This window comes from Neopsephotus bourkii, unplaced genomic scaffold (assembly GCF_033783945.1).
Source record: "Neopsephotus bourkii isolate Nb327-2 ecotype Australia unplaced genomic scaffold, CSIRO-AGI_Nbou_v1 NB_196, whole genome shotgun sequence".
Taxonomy (NCBI): domain Eukaryota; kingdom Metazoa; phylum Chordata; class Aves; order Psittaciformes; family Psittacidae; genus Neopsephotus; species Neopsephotus bourkii.
Genome location: NW_026900709.1, coordinates 1,320,144 through 1,340,966, shown reverse-complemented (window position 1 = coordinate 1,340,966; position 20,823 = coordinate 1,320,144). Strand labels below are relative to the sequence as shown.

General features: G+C 40.7%; 1 protein-coding gene across 2 annotated transcripts in view; it reads right to left on the bottom strand.

Annotated features, from left to right (window-relative positions):
- Positions 1 to 20,823, bottom strand: part of GLS (glutaminase) — a 67,154-nt gene that overhangs the window by 5,223 nt on the left and 41,108 nt on the right. The window contains exon 15 of one of the 2 annotated variants that reach the window (XM_061376568.1): positions 20,341 to 20,748. The exons of the other annotated variant lie outside the window; for it this stretch is intronic. Coding sequence (XP_061232552.1) covers positions 20,602 to 20,748 — 147 coding nt within the window. The 3' untranslated portion in view covers positions 20,341 to 20,601. Of the gene's footprint in view, positions 1 to 20,340; positions 20,749 to 20,823 lie in introns of those variants that run through there. 2 annotated transcript variants of the gene reach the window in all.

Genomic DNA, 20,823 nt, shown 5'->3' with positions numbered 1-20,823 from the left:
TTTGTTTTTCCAGAGAAGATTCCTAATGCTAGAAGAAATCTATGTTAGCAGACAAGAAGAATGGCACTGGGTTTGCTTTATGTTACATATTTTCTTTACATACATCTAACACAGAGGCTTTCTTCAAATAAACCATTTAAAGCAATTCTATCACATAATGAGCTGCTGCAAGAACAGCAAGGTTTCGAGGCAGATAAAAGCAGAATCTTCCTAGATCAAGTAATGTGGGTAAAGCCTGAGGCAAAGCAGTGTTTTTTTCAGCTGTATTAATTACTCTAATAAGAAATGCTACTGCTCAGCTACCCCAACTTTGTCTTATGCACATTTTAACACACCTTTGCTGTAACAACTCCACTGGTTTTAACAACCCAAACTGACAAGAAGAGATGGTTTTAAGCATCCCACATTAGCGTCTTTCATAAACAGATACAGCCACTTCTAGGCACCATTTCAGTCATTTCCAGTCAGCTTTCCAAATACTGCACTACTTGTTGAGCCTGCAAAGTTCTGTCACTGGTACGAGCCAAGTAACAGAGAGAAAGGAGAAAACCAATGCTGTGTTGACCTTCTACAACAAGGAGGAGAAACAAACCAAGAATCATGGCCCACAGACAAGCCTCCCACAGATTTCCGCAGAAACACTGGCATATTTTCACAGGGCCACAGATGAGCCAACATCTGCGCCTCCTGTAAACCCAAGCCGAGGAACTGCTTGTTATTCTTTACACCTCAAATGTGCACTGACGCAAAGAGGGACTGAAGCAAAAGGAGATGGAGGCACAAAGGCCAGGGTGGATACACAAGGGGACACAGAGCCACTCTCCTTACTCCGGTATCCACAAACCCCTGCGGCTCCTTTGCAGGTTGCACTCTGGGGCTCCTCAGGCTTACCAGCCTTGCGCAGTGAGTGTGAGACCTGCTGGGCAAGATCCGCAGGTCTCCATCCCTCCTCAGGAGGCTCAGTATCCCCCAGGAGGCTCCCAAACCTGACTGGCTTCAAAGGCTGGGCCCTGGGCTCTATCTCAGCAATGACCTGAAAGCACCCGCATCACCTTTAACTGCGGCAACCCTGACATCATGTCCCAGACCAAGCACTGCAGAGGACAGGCCTGCAGCAATTCTGCTCCTCTTATGAAGATGATTTTAGTGTAAAGCTTCTGAAAAAGACAAACCCAAACCCAGTGACAACACTACAGCACGTCAGCATGGGCTTTGCTCTGGATGCAGAATCAGCCATCCCTGCCTGAGCTCACTCACCCCTATGGCCCCTCTTCTCCCCACAACACAGGCAGCTCCTCCCAGGCTGCCCCTGCCTTCTCCCAGCCCCTGGCTCAGCACAGGAGTTAGAGGAACAAACCATTACAAGCACTCTCCAGGGCTTCTGTGTCACATCCTTGCTGTGGCAACCGTGGCTTGGATGTGGAGACTTCCATCACCAAGGCTGGTTAAGGACAGCAAACACCCAACAGTGCTCTCCTTAGGCTTCAGTAGAAAATACCACACTTGCACCAAATTATTAAAGCCTCCTAAAAGAACATACATCTTTTACAGCCATTGGGCTGCAAACTGTATTTACACACAGGTATGAAAGGGGAATTTAGTCTGATCATCTCTAGGTTTCACCAATATGATTCAGGAGTTCTCCTTGCTGAGAAAGAAGTTGAGCATCGCTCTAATGCTGGTGCCATGCAAACAGGACAAGGCTGGTTGCGCTCAGACGCTGCAGGTTCTTCAGGTGGGGAACACTGTCCCTTTTCAGCATCGAGGATGAGCAAACGACGTTCTGTTTTTAATAAAAAGCCATTTCAGAAGTAAATGATAATTTTGGCTGGGCTTCCTTACATTTCTGGGAAATGCAAATCTGTACTAAAATAACAACATAAAAATAACACACATTCCTTCCTCACAAAAAATAACCTTCAAGTGCAGCTGGGGCCAAGAATCCCTCTGGATTCAGCTGAGCATTTTGCTAACAAGACATTTTCATTTCCTAGAACGATGCGACAAAGTGCAGTCTGGAGATCCCTGACGCTTTCTAACACAACAACCTTGGGCCAGATCTTTCAGCAATCTGGGAAACATTAAAGCATAAATGTAAAATCCAAGGTCACATTTGATGAAACTGAACTTTTTGACGGACTGAAAGGAAACACAAGCCCAGACAAAAAGAAAAAACATAAATCTCTGTTTCTTTAGTTCAGAAAATAAAATTTGAGAGGAAATGCGACTGCTCTCTGTATAACAGTAAAGGTAATGGGATACAAAAGGCAGGACACAAACAAATTTAGGAGGACAATTGTTAGCAGAATAATTATCCAAAATTGGTCAGGAATGAACTCAAGCTGGAAGGAAAAGCAGACAAGAGTTCAGACATCATAGCTGAAACAGCCCCCATAGGGCTACCTGCCTCTGTTTCAAGTGAGACTTCAATGATTTTATGGGAGACTTAGGCTGGATTTGCTAGCAACAAAACACACTCTAACTCTGTAACTGCACCCTGCTCTACCAACAGCACAGTTATTTTTTGGCCTGGATGTATTTTATAAGGACCAAAAAGAAACTGCTCAAAAGGCAGCATGAACAGCAAAGATGGATGTAAAAAGTGAATTCAAGAATAAAATCTAAAAATTTGCAAACACAAAATCCACTCTGAATTCAAAGGAAGAAGATACAGTTTCCATCAACTGTCTCTAGAATATCTCTCATTTTTCAAGAGAATGCTAACCTAAGCAGCAGATAAATTAAACCATCATGTGAGAGGCTATTTACACTGAGAAAGACATCAGTTGAAAACAACTTGCTGCCAGAAGCTTTGTATCTGCATCAAGTCTCACTTGGGCTGCCATGAAGTCACACGCAATCAAGGCTTCAAAAACACAAGTAAAAGTTCTCTACCCCCAAACTCGCAGCCGGTCAGCCCAAAATAACAGATCCATTGCAAAAATCAGGAGCCAAACAAACTCAGAGTGGGAGCAGCGAACATATGACTGTGATTTGGGTTTTTCTACTGTAGAGGAGGAAAAAACAAGATCGAAGACAACAGATGAGCTATATCCATTCAAACTAAGTAGGGCGCAAGAGACAAGGCAACTCATTTAAGTGGTTAGGGACTGTCAAGGAGTTTCTCACCGAGTGGTTCATTATCTTCTATATATCACATTCAGTGCTCATGTTTCTGTTAGCTGTACTGATGAACACAGGTTTTCCCTCATCTTCAGAAGCAAGAACAAAAAGTTTACCTTCAACCTAACAGCCATAAATTAGTTTTCTACCATGCTGAACTCTTTAACTATGGAAGTTTAGTAACAAGAAAAGGGATACAGTCCCTTTGCTATGTATGAGTTGGGTCAAGCATTACTGAACAGCTATGCAGTAATATCAAACCCAGAGCAAAAACCGTTGCACCTTTTGTCAAATCAGAAATAACCTGCATGCACCATGCCAGAGGACCTTAACAGCTCTCTTGTCATTGTGCCAGAAATGCACAGCACTACTCTCTCAGCTATGATGAAACCCTCTACAACAATCCTTCCCAAGTGCTGGGCATAATCCTTGTTATCCAAGTGGTGAAACCAGCAAGGGAAGCTCTTCCTCAGGGATATTTGTGTCACTCAACACTAAGATCAGAAGTCCCAGACCACACACCTTGTACTTTCACCTTCAGGGTAGGTGCTAGAGGTCTCAGACTCAGCTGGTTGAAGCCATGATGGACTCAAGCTAATGCTGGGAACTGTCCTGCATCACACTGGAAGTGGCCAAAAGACCATGACCTCCAGAGGCAGTTTACAACAAACAGCTCTGTGAGTCCATGGGCAAGAACGTGAGCAGCACAAGAAAGAAAAACCAAGAATGTTGTTGCTGAAGAACCGAGGTCAAGTTAAAGGAAGGCAACATTCGGAGTTCGGACTAGCAGGAAGCCACAGACAGTTCAGATAAACATATGCAAGGTAAAAGGAAAAAGAAGCAACACACTCAACCCAAAACCCCAAACCAAGTGAGATATAGCACTGAAAGATATAAAGGATCAGTGTTACAGTGACTCCTACTCCAAAGCTTTCATACTGCAGCTATTTTAAGTATCTCCTGAGCCTGACTGCACTAGAAGTTCCAAACTACTCTCCTCCAAGCAGCAGGATTGCGATGGGAAGCCAACTGCACAGGAATGGAAGAAGAGCAGCAAAACACGCTGGCCACCCCTGTGTTTTAGGAAGCACGTGCCCAGCAAGTGCACTGCTGTCCCCCATTTCTCTGTGAACACATTATCAAAGTACTTTGGTAGGACATGATAGTCTTTGGTTTTCAATTCCCAGGGTACCAACCTGAAAACCCCAGTGGAAATACCAGTTTAACTTCAGTACTAATGTGCTGAGGTTACTTATCACAAGCGGAATGTCAATACACTAACTGATCTGAAAGGCTTGACTGGTATGTGGGAACAGCCTTGGTGGAGTATTTGTACCAAATTAGTCCTTCCTAGCTGAGCTGCACGCCCAAATCCAGCCCACACAAGATGACTTACTTCAATAGTCAGTCTCATGATGGCTAACAGCAAACCCCCATACAAGGCTGAGATGAGACTCACTTCTCTCAACACAGACCAGTTCAGAGGACTTTAAATGTACAAGAACAGAACATGTATTACTTCCTACTCTAATGTTATCAACACAAGATCTCTCCAAACGCTTCACAGGAGAACAAGCTGCTCTCGTTAACAGCACTAGAATGGGAAACTGAGGCCCAGAGATGGAATTGAACTGTTGGGGTCTTGCTGCGAATGAACAGCAAGCTCGCACCTTCTGCCCATTGGGTCAAATGCTTCAGTGTTGCTATAAAACAACCAAATCTTAAGCAAGAACCAAACCCAAGCAAGCTGACCCTGGCAGCCCATGCTCTGCACCTGCTCGTGTGTCCCTGCTCCTACAGGGCCATCCATCCTGCACTGCTATCACTGCCATGGCTCCAGCGAGCTGCTGCTCCATCTGCTGCTTGGGTCAGGAGAGGGAAAAGCCAGACAGATGTGCACGCAAAGAACACAAATCCTTCAGAAAAATTAATTTAGCTTAGAGCAGGACTAATTCCATGAGAAGCTCTTGGCTAAAAAGGTCACAGAACCTGAATTTTAATTTCCTACCACGTCCCACTTCCTGAGAGAGCTCACACGCACACACACAATTCCTTTGAAAACATCACAGAATTTACAGCCTAAAAAAAAGGACTAATTCCAACTTTTCTGCTTCTCCAGGTGGCAAACAAATACAGTCGAGCACAAAAGTTTACAGGCAGTGCTGCTAAGGTAGTACAAACAGGAATAAACAAACAACCGCCCCTAATCTTTCCAGTGCGCTTTCCATGTGTTTAGGGACAATGCCACAGGTTAGCAGTCAGAAAAGACGTTCAAAATACTGGAGAAAAAGGGTTGTTTGAATGCATATTGTTTCTGAAGAACTCTGCCATATCAGAACTTTACTGTGCACCAGACCCAGTGTGCCGACAGGTTCAAATACAAGGGGAGGTAAAAATGAGACAGTAGAGCTAGTCAAGATAAAAAGCCACCACTCTCTTATGTCTTATGTTTTTGTGCTTAAATTGGGATCCAGTGTTTCCTTTTGGGAACACTGTCCTCCTCGCTAAATGGCCTGAAGAGCGGTTTTAAACATTCCCCTGCACAGCACAGAGGTGTGGACATAAACAGGGATATAAGCTTCAGCTCTTGCAGCTCAGGACTTTCCTAATGACAAGCAACTGTCATACTGACCCCACGTCCTGATGCCCTGAGATCTCAGAGCAGGTCCCAGATAAGCAAGAGTCTTGGTGCACAACACCCCACCACCACCCCACCACCCAGACCCTGACTAATGCTTCCAGCTGCAGGAGAGTTGGAACACCCACTGAAGGGGGAATAAAGTCCTGTGGCTCTTCATCAGTGCACGATGCACCAGAGAAACGGGACTGACCTGTCTGGATATATCTGAAGCACAGCTCTCCACACCACTAAAACCTACCAATGCTGCAGCACACACAGCCTGCATTTATGATACCATGGCTATCTTCCTCTGGCACCTGCACCAACAGCTGAGGATGATGGAGCACAATTTGCTTCTCACATAAATTATATGAGAAGCCTGTCCCAAATTATTCTTCACCATGAGGGTGGTGCACAGTTTTCCCAGAGAAGCTGTGGCTGCCCCATCCCTGGCAGTGTTCAAGGCCAGGTTGGACACAGGGGCTTGGAGCAACCTGCTCCAGTGGAAGGTGTCCCTGCCCATGGCAGGCGGTTGGAACTGGGTGAGCTTTAAGGTCCCTTCCAACCCAAACTATCCTATGATTCTATGGTGATTCTACACTATTCCAAAACTGAAAATCCTGGCAGCACACTGTGACAACAAGGAGAAAGACAAGAGCACCACGTGCTCAGTAATTTCTCTTACATGGTCTCTACTCTCCCACCCCATTTGGCAGCTGGGTCATACTGACACAGTGGACACGAGTGAAGGCCCTGCTTGCCAAGAGACCTTGAGGTGCCCCTGCACCCATAGCCACAGCCACTGCTGTGCGTGCTGAGCTCTCGCACCCATTGTTATCAGCACACGGCATCACTAATCCAGCTCAGTGCCGGATTAACGCTGGAAGGCAGAAAATAGATTTTTAAGCCATCCAAGGTGCGTGTTAGTCCAGTGAACAAGGATTAACGTTTCATACTGGGAAAAGACTGACTCTTATAAACTCTTCCTGTTCTCCTGACCTGTGCAAATGACCAAGTACCAACAAGTAAGGCAGGAGCAAAGAGTTTACAGGAGACAAAAGGGTTTGCACAGAGTAATAAAAGCTCCAAAATCAACAGAAATTCAACTTCAGTCACTGCTCTCTACTTTTCCTAAAGATGACCCCCTAATGATGGTCACCTGAGTATCACATTCCTCCTGTTCTCCAGAAAAACTGCAGCTTTTTAGAAAATTACCAAAAGGAAAAAAAAATCCCTGAAATCTAAGACGCCAACATAAATTCTGGAACAGCAGTGGTGACCTACATAAACAAAAAGTAAATCTAGAGCACTCTGAGTAAATCTCAGTCACCCAGCTCTTCACACTGAACTTGTAATTCAGCAACACTGAAGCACAGCCCATAGATTACTTTCTCCCTCCCGGTAAGGTTTCAAAATAGAATTGTAAAAAAACAAAAGCCAAACCTTCCCAAAATGAATTTTGAAGCTTCAACTTCAAAATTAAATCTAAAATGCAAATAATCCCTGAAAGGACAAAAATAAACCAGGGATGAATCTCGGAGTGTCTGCACATTCAGACACTAGATAGGACCACTAACTTTAAAGCAACTGATCACTTTTGTATTTACAATTAATGTGCAGTAAGCTGGCATCTGCTCTCCAGGATCTGCTAACAAGCAGGTCCATTTCTTCTTCAGGACTTTCTCCCCCCACCTCTTTAGCCTGTTTTCCACACTACTGATCCTCATTTGTTCATGCAATTTGAGGAAAGTGCAAAAATAACTCTAGAGTCTGCAAATATTTACTCTTCTGTGCTGGGGAAAAAAATAAATCGCCATTCAAGCCCAGAGGAGACAGACACAGTTTTCCTTTAAAACACTATTCCTCAACATGAAGGTAAGCTGTATTTTGTAGGGAAAGAAAATTCAACTGTAAGTCAGTATCTCTGCAACTGAGCTTCTGCTTGGTTGCCCATGAAATAAAGTGAGGGTTACTACTTAAAGGCAAAACATCTACTTTTAAAAGTAAAAACTATGGCTGAACTGCAAAGAAGTATCTAAGCAAAAGAGCATGGGGTTGTCAAAAGCACTTAAGTATTACTCTACCTTCCCACTGAAGTCTCTCAGAGCTTTTAAAACAGACAGTTTTCAGTCTGGCACAAACAGATCTCCAACATCCAGCATATTTGAAGAACTGCTACTGGTATTTAGATGTCCATGGTGCGCTGGAGGAGTGCAGGCGTAACAGCTCTCAGCAGAGGTCTCCCAGCACAGCTAAGCATCACCTCCACTCCACAGCTGAGATGCAAACACCATACTTACCACATGCCCCACCCCAGTGCCAGCATCCTGCCAGGATACAACACCCAAACCTACATGCTGTGCTTTACTCACCCAATCCCAGACTAGTTTAGATGCCACCCAGGTGAGGGCCAGCTCTGAAGCATCCTGAGAGGGTGCCTGGGGAGGTTCTGCCCCCAACCATTTCTCAGGATGGGCAGTCAATGAAGGCAATCTCAGCAGCCTCTGCATTAAGCCACAACACTACCTGATTCTAAGTTAGGTAAGGGAATTTCTCTGACTTTGTGAAGCATGCAAAAATAAGTCTTTCAGCTTGGGTAAAAGTGATCAACAGACCCCACCTGGCTCTACAGCAACCTAACGCCAACTACCCCTAACACAGACTCTTGCTCCAACTTTAAACCAACACAAGGATCGTAACAAGTTTATAAAGCTGGAATTCCTTGGGAAGATCTCTGTTCCCATTTTTGTATAAGTAACTAGAGGATATGTGAATAAATTAATGCATACACATACACACACGAATGACATACAGAAATACTTGAAAATACAAACAAGGCTAGCTGTTCCATAAAACTTCCATTTTGTCTTCAAGACTTTCTCTCCCCACCTCTTTAGCCTATTTTCTGCACTATTGATCCTTGCTTCCTCATGCAATTTGAGGAATCTCCAAATATTTACTCTTCTGTGCTTTGAAACTAACTCAGAAACAAGATTCTGTCATTTTTTCATTCCAGTCCATTTTGTAACACCTCAACTATCATTTCTTTTCCTCTAGGTGGTGCAAGCTCCTGCTCACAACTCAGGACAGAGGATGCTGATGACACCCAGCTCCTTTACTTTTACCAGCTGCGGGTGCTGCACTTGTTTTTGGAGCCAAAGCTACACCAGTGACTTTCAAAGTTGCTACCATGGAGTTTATTTTTGGAGTCTCTCTGGTGGAATTAACTTGAAATGCCACTTGCACAGCAATTACCCACATAGCTTGTGCTGCTGGTAGAAAACTAAGACTCATGAAACATTTATTCCTCGGTAACTGCCTTAGTTCTCAGCAGCCACATTCAAACACCACCCGTGTGTACACTGAAAGCTGCATGTCCCATCAGTTACATCTAAACTGCAGCCACACAAGAGGCTGTGTTTTCACATTAATGTACCCAAAGCAGCTTTAAGCCAAGTCTACTGCAATAGCTGCAAAAACCTCAGGCAAGCCAGTGAGCCAGCTACTTGTTCCCCTGGGTTCATAGAAGAACTTCCTGTCTCCCCATAGCCATATCAGATGGCAGCACAGCACTAACAGCTTCCAGTGCGGCATCACTTAGATGCACCAACTGCATTTATGACTGCAAGACCTGTTACAGTGCTCTGTAACCTACATATAGACCCTTACTGAGTCTGGATAGTTGAGTTGATCAGACAGAAATACAAGGAACACATTGTTTTAGGTAATATTCCTGCTTTTTTGTGAATTTATACTCTATTATAAATGATACAATGTGCTGGATCATTTTCTAATTTGAAAGGGTTTTTGACCTTTAAAGTACTGATCAAAGACAGATCAGGACGGCAGCAGGCAGCAGCTGCTAAAAGCAGCTAAGCAGGTTATGGGAAATGAACCGATGCCCAATTAGCAGGCAGCAAGTAAAGGCATGAGAGAGAAGGGCATGAGAGAACTTCTAGAGAATTTCCAGCGAAGAGAATTCAGAAGGCTAACACTGCAGCTACCACCTCTGCCCTCAGCATCAGAGCGCACTTTGGATAGAGCGAGAAGGTAGGAAAAGTCGTAAGACAGGTACTTTTGCTAACAAACAGATCAATTCAGCAGGAAAACTATGTGAACCTGAGATTTATCTTTTTTTTTTAATCAAGTATCAAGATGGGAAAAATCCCAGTAGGATTTTAAAGTCTTACTGCAATTCAGCTTTTAAAACTGTTTCAAATCCAAATTCAATCTTTCAGAATGAAGTTGGTCATTTTCTGCTTCTGACATCGTACATTTCTGAATTGGCTGATACACACTGATGAAAAAGACTTCTATGATCCTAAAAGTGTCTGCTTAAATCTGAGAACAGAGCAAGGAGTACTGACTAAGTTCAATTCAGACACAGGAGCACTAATGTACAAACACGCTTGTACTGATAGCTCAATCTTAGTACTTGTCGCAGAAGCTGTGTATGTAGCTGAACGTAAGAAACATTTAATTAAATCAAACATATACATTGCACATTTCCCTCAACACCAGAAAAAATGCAAAAACAAACTAAAAAAAAATAGAAACAGTAAATTCCTTCCTTCAACCTAAGAACAACTGTTAGTCTCCTTCACTGCAAAACGTATAAGCTGAAGTCACAAAAGGGCAGCCTTCCTACAGTTGAAGGCTGAGCAGAGATGGTTTCCCTCTCACTCCCTACTCACCTGCTGGTTTCAAATGGATTTCTACTATTCATACTACCTTCAGAACCAAGCCTTTTAGAGATGGGTCAGAAAATTTAGAGTGCTAGATTATGCCACCCAAAACTGCAAAACAATGCCTCATTTTGTTTTTTTAAGGTGCCTTCCTCCCTTCCAACCCTAACCATCCTATGATTTTACAGTAAACAGCGTTTCTTCTCTGCCTGAAGTCCTTTTTGTAAGAATACTTTAAATTACCCTAGGTTTTTAAAAGCATCTAAAAATGATACTGCCTACAAACTAGCCCAGTACCCCGTTTGTGCATCTTTTCTGGTCTGTTACTGTGCTATTTTGCATAAAATGTTAAAAGCCTAACAAGTTCAGAGGAAGCAGTAATTGGGAGCAAAAGGTACTTTTTCCTTCAATCACATCCAGATCCGTGAAAGACAGACTAAACCAGAATTCACCTCTTCCAATACAAACCTCTCGCTCATAAGTGGCCATCAAGCAGACACATATTTCTGGGAAGAGTCTCTCTCACTCGTATTCCTCAAAACAACATCTCACGACCCGTGAAAAAGCTAATTAATCTTAAATACTAACAGGCAGGAGATATAAGCTCTTCAAAGGGTCAAAAAACCATCCTTTAACTCAGACGGGAAAAAAGCAAGAATCATAGACAGGACTGAGCTCAGTTCTACAGCTGACTGCATACTCAGACCATTACATTTAATTCACATAATTTTAAGTGATAAAGGAGATTTAGTACCTTGTAAATGAAGTTTAAAATACTACACATTTCCAATATAGTTTTTGAATCCATAAGCAATAGCCTACTTTATAATATGTTTGGTTTAGCTCAAGTACCTGAAAGACAGTAACAACAGCACTGATTGAACTGTCCTTGAAGATGTCAAGCTACCAAAACAGACCTAATTTCATCACAACAAACACTGTGAATTTGCAATGACTCATTATTTACAGCTATGCCTACCAATTAATTCTAAAGTACTAGCAAGCTGACTGTTAAAATTACAGATAAGACTATTTAATTAAAACAAATTGAGTTACATGATTTAACAAAATGTTCACTAGATTAAGTGAAACATGTACTTACCTTCAGGAACTGAGATTCTTTCAAAAAGACCATGCCCATTTAATTCCATTCCTGAGATGTGTAAACCCCAGGGGGTGAGCCAAGGCTGTTTTGGCCAGCCATGTTTCTCAGCTCATGCACTCCCACCCTTGTCTCCCCCAGTGGAGGCAGAAGAATCCATCCTTCACCAATAATGACTCCAGAGGTCACACGAACCAAAGTTTAGTTGAACTCCTGCATACAAGCCTTTCCCACAAGAATCAGAGCATTCAAACTAATACTAAGCTAGAAAATCTTACATAATATTGTGAGAACATCCAAGGTGCATGGATGAGGCAGCTTCTTCTGTCCTGTACAGAGGCAGGGGGAACTCAGGCTGACAGCAGGAAACGTGGTAAGACCAGTGCATGACTGGTTTGTCTTTCCCCCTCCTAGCAGATAGAACCATCATTAAAGATGAACTGCTTCAAGGGGTACACAGAAAACCCAAACAAGGCAGAGTTTAAGATTAAGAGCCATTGACTCCATTAGTATCAGACTGCAAGATCCCAGGAGCAGAAACCATTGTAGCTGGAAGGCAATTCCTGCAAAAAGGCCTCTCTTGGAGACAACAGAATTAAGCAGCATATTACTGACAAGACTCCCAAAAAGATGAAGATTTAATGATCTTTCACCAGACTGCAGACCTAAAGTTGGCTGATTCCACTTAACCAAACAAAACCACACCAGACACAAATTTCATGAACATTAATAAACTCATAAATCACAGCAGCAAGCAAAACAAAACCTAGTAAGGAAAACCAAGTTAGAGTAACTGCAGTCAATCAGGCAGTTCCAGAGAACCATGACTTAACAAGAGGAAGTAATAGAAATACCCAACCTGGCTCCTGTCCTGACGATGTTACTGCTATGTTGTTTGCCATGAAATGCATGACAAAGGAATAGTACATAGACAAATTATTCCAACAAAAAATTTTACTAGATCAAGTGGAACATTCAAGGCATAAAGACTTTCCACCTTCCAAGACAGAAGATGAAGAGCAGGCAAATTTTCAGGTTTAGGTGGTCTGCATTTGCCATCAGTAGCTTGGATGGGAATACATGAATCTTGCTGCCTTGTCTAAAGCATCAACTTACATGGAAGAAAATGAATGATTCTCCCAAAGACTTTAGCTTACTCTGCTGTCAAACTTCTTCAGCACTTATCACAATAATGTTTTGTCAGTAAATTATGATGACTGGTAGTTCAAAAATGGTAGAACAATAATTCTTGCAGTAAACTACTACAGGAATCTTAGGGTCATCATCATCTCCTGATACAGACTTTGGTAGCTCCTGTTCAGTCCTTTTTATGGGCTAATCCCTGCAAACAAGAAAAAGCATGCAGAATACATACAGAAATCTTAGCAGTGGGAATGAGGACTGACTAGTTAACTCTGGGTGCAGAAAAACAAAACCCAAGAGCCTTTGAAGTAGTGGATACAGACATTACTTACACTGCAGGATTTGGAAGATCTCGAAGCAAAGGACTGGATCAACGATAATCACATGAATAAAGCAGAACAGTGATGGGTGATTTAGTGATACTAGTTGTATTAAGCTGATAGGACAAAAGAATGTCTGCCTTTCCAAGGCCCTATTGACTACAACTGATATACACATAACCCAGTAGAACAGTGCTCCTGCTTCCCAGGCTGTGGGTATTTTGCAACTTATGGACAACGGTTTACTCCTAACTGCGGGACCTGGAGCTGGAATTATTCCCCAAATAAAGGAGGATGTTCTCTAAAGATACTTACTGGAACTTTTCTAGCAAGAGACTGACTACACCCTACAGGCTGACAGGAGAATAGGGGAAACCTCATCAGAAATTCGTACTCTATTCTTGTTGGGAGGGTTATTTCTAAACTATTCGGAAGAAGTTTCTAGATTTCTTAGACGATTTATTCAGTATCTACTTTTGTTGCATCAGATACATTCATTAGCTTAAACAGATGTTCTGCCTGCATGGTTTTATCTCCAGATTGTATTATTCCCCATCAGCCTTTGGTATATGGGGCAAAATATACTCAGCTGTTTTAGCTGCTTCTCCATGTCCTCAATCATAACTCTTCATTCTTTTTTCCAATGGCATAGGTGGGGTTATGTTAAACGTGCTTGATCTGAACAGTTTAGTCTCAGACAGAGAGGACATTTTAATTAGCTATCTTGCAACAGTTAGATGCTGGAGAAGCTTAATAATCCTTTAAAAGTGTGAAATGCACTTCCCATACAGAAAGCCTAAGCTGCGCATAAAAGAAAAACCATGTCTATCAGGCCAAAAGACAGATATTGAATGAATTCCTGAACAAACAATAAAGTTGCCTGCCTCAAGGAAAAAAGCTGGACTAGTGAATGACATCAACAGGAAGCAAGCAACATTATCTCTTCCTATCACTCGTGTTCTCAGTTCATTGTTTTGATAAGCGCTCTGATCACAAGGGGTCCTAACAGTAACATGCTGTCCCTCAGCAAATAACATACTTCCATGTTTGCACTTAGCCTGTTACACTTTAGTAGAAAAATAAAAAGGGAAGCTGGCCTTTTCAAATCCTTAAATCACTCTATTTTCAGTGATATAAAGAGCATAAAAAAAATTAGGATCCAGTAGAAAAATACAGCAAGAGGGGAAAATGTTAGTTATTACTGACCAAAAGCCATTTTTAGCTACACCACTTCTAGGACTCCCTAGAGGCCATCAGATTTTCACAGTGAATGTCATCATCATAAGCTGCAGAAAGGGAAAATTTCAACTGGAAAATAGGGAAAAATATTCTTTGATGGAAGTGGTAAAGCACTGGGAACGTTACCCAGTTAGATTACAGAAACCCCATCCCTGGGGGTGTTCAACACTTGACCAGCAAAGTCCCTGAGAAACACAATCTAACTGATGAGATCCTGCTGTAAGCATGAGCTTGGAGCAGATGATTTCCAGAGAACCATTCCAAGCTCTACAATCTTACGGTTTCATTCTTAGGCTGATGATAGTCAGCAGAATCTCATGCACTGGGTCATGATGACTGCACCACGTGAAGTACAACTGACCTGATTTAAGACAGAGTATGAAGATAAAACCCCAATTTACAGTGTGCACAAGAATCTTGCAATAACACTTGAATACTTCAAATTCTGCATACCAGCTCTTTGGCAACCAAAGTAAAAAGCCTAATTAACAACAGTGCTTTGCTATTGAAGAACCTTCCAAAGAAAACAACAGATATTTGTTGACTGTATCAGCAAAACAATTACTTCAAATTTCCAGAATACTCAACTATGTAAAAATAAGAATCAAGTTCCAGCAATTTCACTGAAAAATCACTCCAGATTAACAGAAGTGCAAACATGGGGTGGGATGAGAGGGCACGTCAGATTTTATTCTAAGTCTGACCGAATAACAATGAAATGAATGCACACTGACCTCTAAGGGGAGAAGCACTACCTGCTGCCCAAAATTTACAAAATAATAGTGCTTCTTAACTGATGAACATCCGCTGTAACTCATCAGATAAAGGGGTCAAAGGAAATCTGGAACGAAGATATGCAGAAGACAGCTTTTGCCTGATATCAGGAAAGCATGCTGATGACAGCACAGAAAGCACCAGCTATGTGCCAGCTGGGTCAAAACCAGAGCAGGGCAGCAGCTATAACACAGGAAGTGTTACTGTACAAGAGATCTGCTCTCTCACATGCCTGCTGCATAAATGAAACATGAAACCATGGCTGGGATTGGAACATTTTTGAGGGTAGAAAAGCATTCAGAATTACTTCCTTTTCCACTTGTCCTTCCTCAACCTTGTTTTCCTCATCAGCCTTAGCGCTGAGGTGTCAAAATGCCTGTTACTCCTCCAACATGTAATCATGCCTGTCTCTTCCTTTTGGAAAATCTGCATGGTCCACTTAACTAAACAGCCTTGCTCTAGCTCTAGATCCTGCCTCCATGTCAGCTTCATTACCCAAATAAGCTCTGTTTAAACTAGTTCAACTGGTGGGAGAAAACAAGCAAGCAAACAAAACCATCACATGAAAAAAAAAACTCCCAAAACCCCACAGAAACACAACAACAAACTTGCCACCACCACAATCCTGCCATCCTAAACTCTACTGTAGGCCTTTATCTAGTTAAACTGCAGCTTCAGATGTAACCATTACACTTCTGCTATGCACAAAAGAAATGCATGTGAATTCTCAGAATTAACTGAACTGCAAGTCTTGAAAGAAAAAACACAGCCAACTTCCAAATTCTAAGTGTTCAAGTGATAACAACATCTGCATAAAGCAATATTAGATACTAGTAATAAAGTAACTTCTAATTGCATGAAAAACAGAGGGAAACAGGGCATTTCTATTTTGCATTCAATAGTCTCTAGAATGAGGAAATGGTAATTTGAAAAGCACACTCGATTCAAAGTAGGTAATTTAGATTGCAACCAACTATTCAACACACCAGGACAAGTAACAGAAAGAAAATGAGGTTGTTCATGACCCACCCTTTAAAAGCACATCATTATACATACTACTTAATCATGCATTTTCTAGCCTGGGTAAGAGGTGTGGAACAGACAAGATACTAGCATGATAAAAAAAACTAACTAAACGTTAGATTACATTAGATTTCTACCTGACTAAAAGCTTCTTACCATCCCTGCAACTACTATAGACATTTGTGATGTTCAAATTCCTCAAGAGACCCTGCACTAAAGATAAATCATTAGCTGTATTCAGTCAACCCAGGAAGAACTCTGCTGGAAAAATGTCTGTTTCACTGGAATAACTGCTTCTGAACTGCCGCCAGAAAACTGCAGAAATATTTAAAGAAAATTAAAAAAATAAAATAGTAAAAGCCTACAGACAATGTTTTGGATACTAAAACAATAGATATAAATTACAATAAACTATAATGCTCATAATTTACTACTTTGCTCACAGCTAACTATCATGCATCAATGACATGTATGTATCAAGACCAAGAGAAATAAGAACAAATGGAAACCCAACATTCTCTATCCCCCTCCCACCCACCCCGTTCTGACTCCACTGCCTTTTATTTGTCTACCCACCCCACTGGTCTTTCAATACAAATGCACAATGAAAACCAGTAAGAGCCAAACTAATCCTACAGTAAATCACCCGTGGTTCTCCCTTTGTACTTACTGCTCTTCTACTTTTACTTTTCTTTATGGCTTTTAGAGAATTAACTCTTCTGATATGTGATATTTTATGTACAATGAAACATACATCTACCTTTAGAAATGTCATACAAGTAACTGCAATTTATAAACCAAACTACCAGAAAAGCTAAATTAATAGTTACGGCCACTCTCAGTATAGGCATGATTCTAGTGAAAAAATCTTGCCTTGGAATCATCACATTATAAATATATCTACTATTTAGTATCTCAAATACATTTTCATGGAAAAAAAACTAAGCCTGTGACAAAGGGCAAGTGCTTTGCCAGGAACCCAGATTCAACTAACTGTTGTTCAGACCCCACTATTGCTACTACTAGGCTGTGTTTTCGGACCATCCTTGCTAAGCATGACTTATTACAAGCTGTATCGTTCAAGTCATGATGCTCAGGATCAACAGTTACTACCATGCCACTGATACCATTAACCACGTATTCTCCCAGTTACTGAATTAGTATCTTTAAAACCACACAAATGCACAGTGACATTAATATCCTACCGCACCATGACATTTATAATCAAAAAAGTAATGGCGAGAAAGTTCTCCCACTCTGACTTTTGCTTTCAACTTTAAGATAATAATTCAAATTTTTCAAAGAGAAAAATAATTAGATTATTTTACAAGATGTATAAGAAATTTTAGGAAGGTTTTCAATGGCTGGTTTAACCAAATCTGCTTATTTCACCTACTTCTCCAGAACTTTATCTTTCTTAGATCGAAGTGCTCACTATCTCACCACCTCCAGTCTCAAAACTGTGTTTGAGCAGATCTGTTCTCCATTGAGAGAAAAAAAATACAATAAAAATCAGCTTAAAATAAATTTATTAAACAATACAAAAATAAGCATGCTGGAAATTGATACATAAATAACGTACAATGCAAATGAAAAATGGAAAACGAGACAGGTAACTTAACAACTGAGCCAAAAGGTACAACACAAATGCTAAAGTAAAATTTTAAAAAGCATTTACATTTCTAACGAAATGTTAATGATGCTGACAAAGAAAAACAAACAAACAGCTAAAATGCTTGAATATCAAGAATTGCTATTACTGTAGCACAGATGAACACTAAAACCGTTGCAGACTTCAAACAGTAGCCTCTGTCACCGCATTCTTTCAGACCCGCTCACCAAACACAACGTAGACATGGGTAAGTTGTCATGGCAGGCCCAACCATGGTCCCCTGCTTCCCGTGTACCCTGCCACCAGTACAAGCCAACTGCAGGCATGGCAGGCCAGAACAAGAAACTGAGTGTGGGCGAGTTACACAATAAGGAACCTCCTCCTGACCCCTCCTGGCTGGAGGCTGGCTTAAATTCTGAGAGAGGCTTTAAAAGCATGTATTACAGAACTGTAATATATATACACACATATCTATCTCTAAAGTAAAGATTGTGTAAGGTGTCCCCTAAATATTCTTATTATGCATATTAAAGAGCTAGTAGTTCCCTTAATTTTAGATCTCCCACGCAGGACTTGTCTCTACCACAAGTTTTGTATATAACTAATAAGCATAAATATGGTAAAGATTTTTAAGTTGAAGATGGAAAATTATTCCATCTGGGTTTCAACCACATTTTTAGAATTAGCTTCAAATAGTACTAAACCCTAGAAAATTATGTGTGTCGAATTAGATCATGCAAGTCCTGCATCATATACTTTCCTTTTAATTGAATCAGTAATTTAACTAGCAACATGTAATCCTTGTAAATACTTTCTAGTATCAGCAGACACCTTATTTTCCCCCTTGCAGTTGAGGGTATTTCAGGTAAAGACATGTTGTTTTGCAGGATCTGTATACTTGTTTTGTCTCTAACTACTAGCTTACTGTAAAATCTTCAAAAAGGTGAGACATTTTTGTAACTTAAGACTTTGCCTTTACTTCAGTTTATTTTCAAGATAAGCACTGACAAACCTGACCTCATCATCAGCGATAAGATTATAAAACAGCTATTATGCAGCAATTTATTACTGACAATATTACTGACATCTGCACCGCAGATTTACCTCTTTATCTCAGTAAGACTTCAAATTCACTGAAAATTGATGTTCTGTATTGTTTTCCTTAAAGATTTTAATTCTAGGCTTCAAAGACAGGAAGTGATCCTTTCACAGCACACTACTAGATGAAAACTATTCGGGGCTTAATCAGAGCTTATTTCAAATGTTTACACAGGACTAACAATACCTAAACAGAGCAATTAAGAACAGCCTTCTTTCTCAGAGAACATTAGCTTTGCTTTACACATCTTTCTGAATTAATAAATATTCAGATGGGTCAAGAAAGGGGCAGGAAAAAAACCTAACTCTCCCCTTATGCAAAACTCTTATACGAGCGCACTCTGGAGTTTTAGACAACTAAGAAGGACAAGGGGGCAGGGAGAAGGGGTAAAGGTGTTATTAAGGAATTATCTGTCTTCATCTTTTAAAATCCTCAACAAATACCATTTATCATTACTTGGATGAGTTTTCTGCAGTTGTATAAACCAGGACTCTGCATGATGTGGACTGGGGGTGGTGTCTATCAAGTTATCTGCAAACTTATAAAGGGGAAAGCTTTACACAGAATAACTTTCTAAGATTATTAGCATCATTAAGAATGTCAAGAATTTAGCAAGTCTGTGCTCTCTGTCCAGCATTGCCTACTGAGCCTATCTGAAGCTTACATACCTCATGCCAAGCTACACCCCACTCAAGAGACTAAAAGCGATTATCAAGTGCAGATGAACAGATGTGCTGCCTGTAGAAGAATGCAAGTCCTGTTTCTCAGCAAGCTGACAGAGGTGCAAACTCACTAACACTTTAAAAAGTAGCAATTATGGATAACTCTCAAAAAATCTGCTCATGTGATAACTTCTAAAAATATTGCTGTCATATATGAACATGCACACACATAAGCAGTTGAAAATTAAGTTAATTGTAAACAATTTTAATAGTATCTACCTATCTGCTTTCCTCGGAATATACTTCCTGCTCACTACTCGGTTGGTTGCTGCTCTAAACCCAAAATTGCTGACATTCCTCTCTAGGGTGGAGCACAGCATTATTAGTAAGGCAGGCTTCTGAGTCATAGCTACCAGCTGGCAGTACAAGCAGCTAGCAAGACACTCAAAATGGTTTGGTCAGAAATCTTTCTGCTGCATTAGTCAACTTGCAAACAAGGCAGGGCTTTTTCCCCCGCCTTCTCACAGTCCTCCCCAGCCATTTTTGTTCTTTTTATTTAAGTTTTAGCATTATTAATTATTAAAGATTTGATTTTTAAAAACCCAAACAAGATATTAACCTCACTAGCACGGCCTATGCAAAGGATCCATTTCTGATCATAACAATCTGAAAGCTCATATTTAAAAAAAAAATGATAATACCATGACTCAGAATCTATCTCCACTTAATATACATTTAGAGATCCATGAACTTCCTGTATGTTCCTGATGTTACTTTACTTTATATTTTAATTCAAATTCTTCTCTTTACACGCTGACCCGGATCACAGGACACATCACATCCATTAAAGTTAATTTACTTAAAATTCTCAGATATAAACAAAAATAAATAGATATACACAAAAGTGGTATATCTTTGAAAACATTCAGATTTACCTTTTTATTTTCTTTCTTCTTTTTTTTTAAGCAAATGTGTTTTATGTAACTACAACAGTCAGTTAACAGCTTTGGGTTTTGTTGTTTGTATGTGCTTCCCCCCATGCTTAAGCTTTGACAGTCTATTTGGTATAGCATACAGAATTTACACAAAATGTATATATAAATGAAACACCAGGCAAACAATATTTAAATCAAAGTTAAATCTAGAGATGCTTGAGGGTTTTTAAAACGAAGATTTGAGTGAAACTAGAACCCATTCGTTTAGTTTTGCTCTCCCCGACCTTCCATTCTATACACTACGGTTCTGGAGATGTCCTCGTTTGATTCAGGTGACACTTTTTTCCATACTGTTTCTTTTAAAGCAAGCTCTTGCTGGAGATTCTCATAGTCCATTGGTCCAAAGGAATGCTAGTTGTTCAAGCAACATACATTATTTATTAGTGTATTTGAAGGAAAAAAATCCATACTTGCAGTCAATGCTAA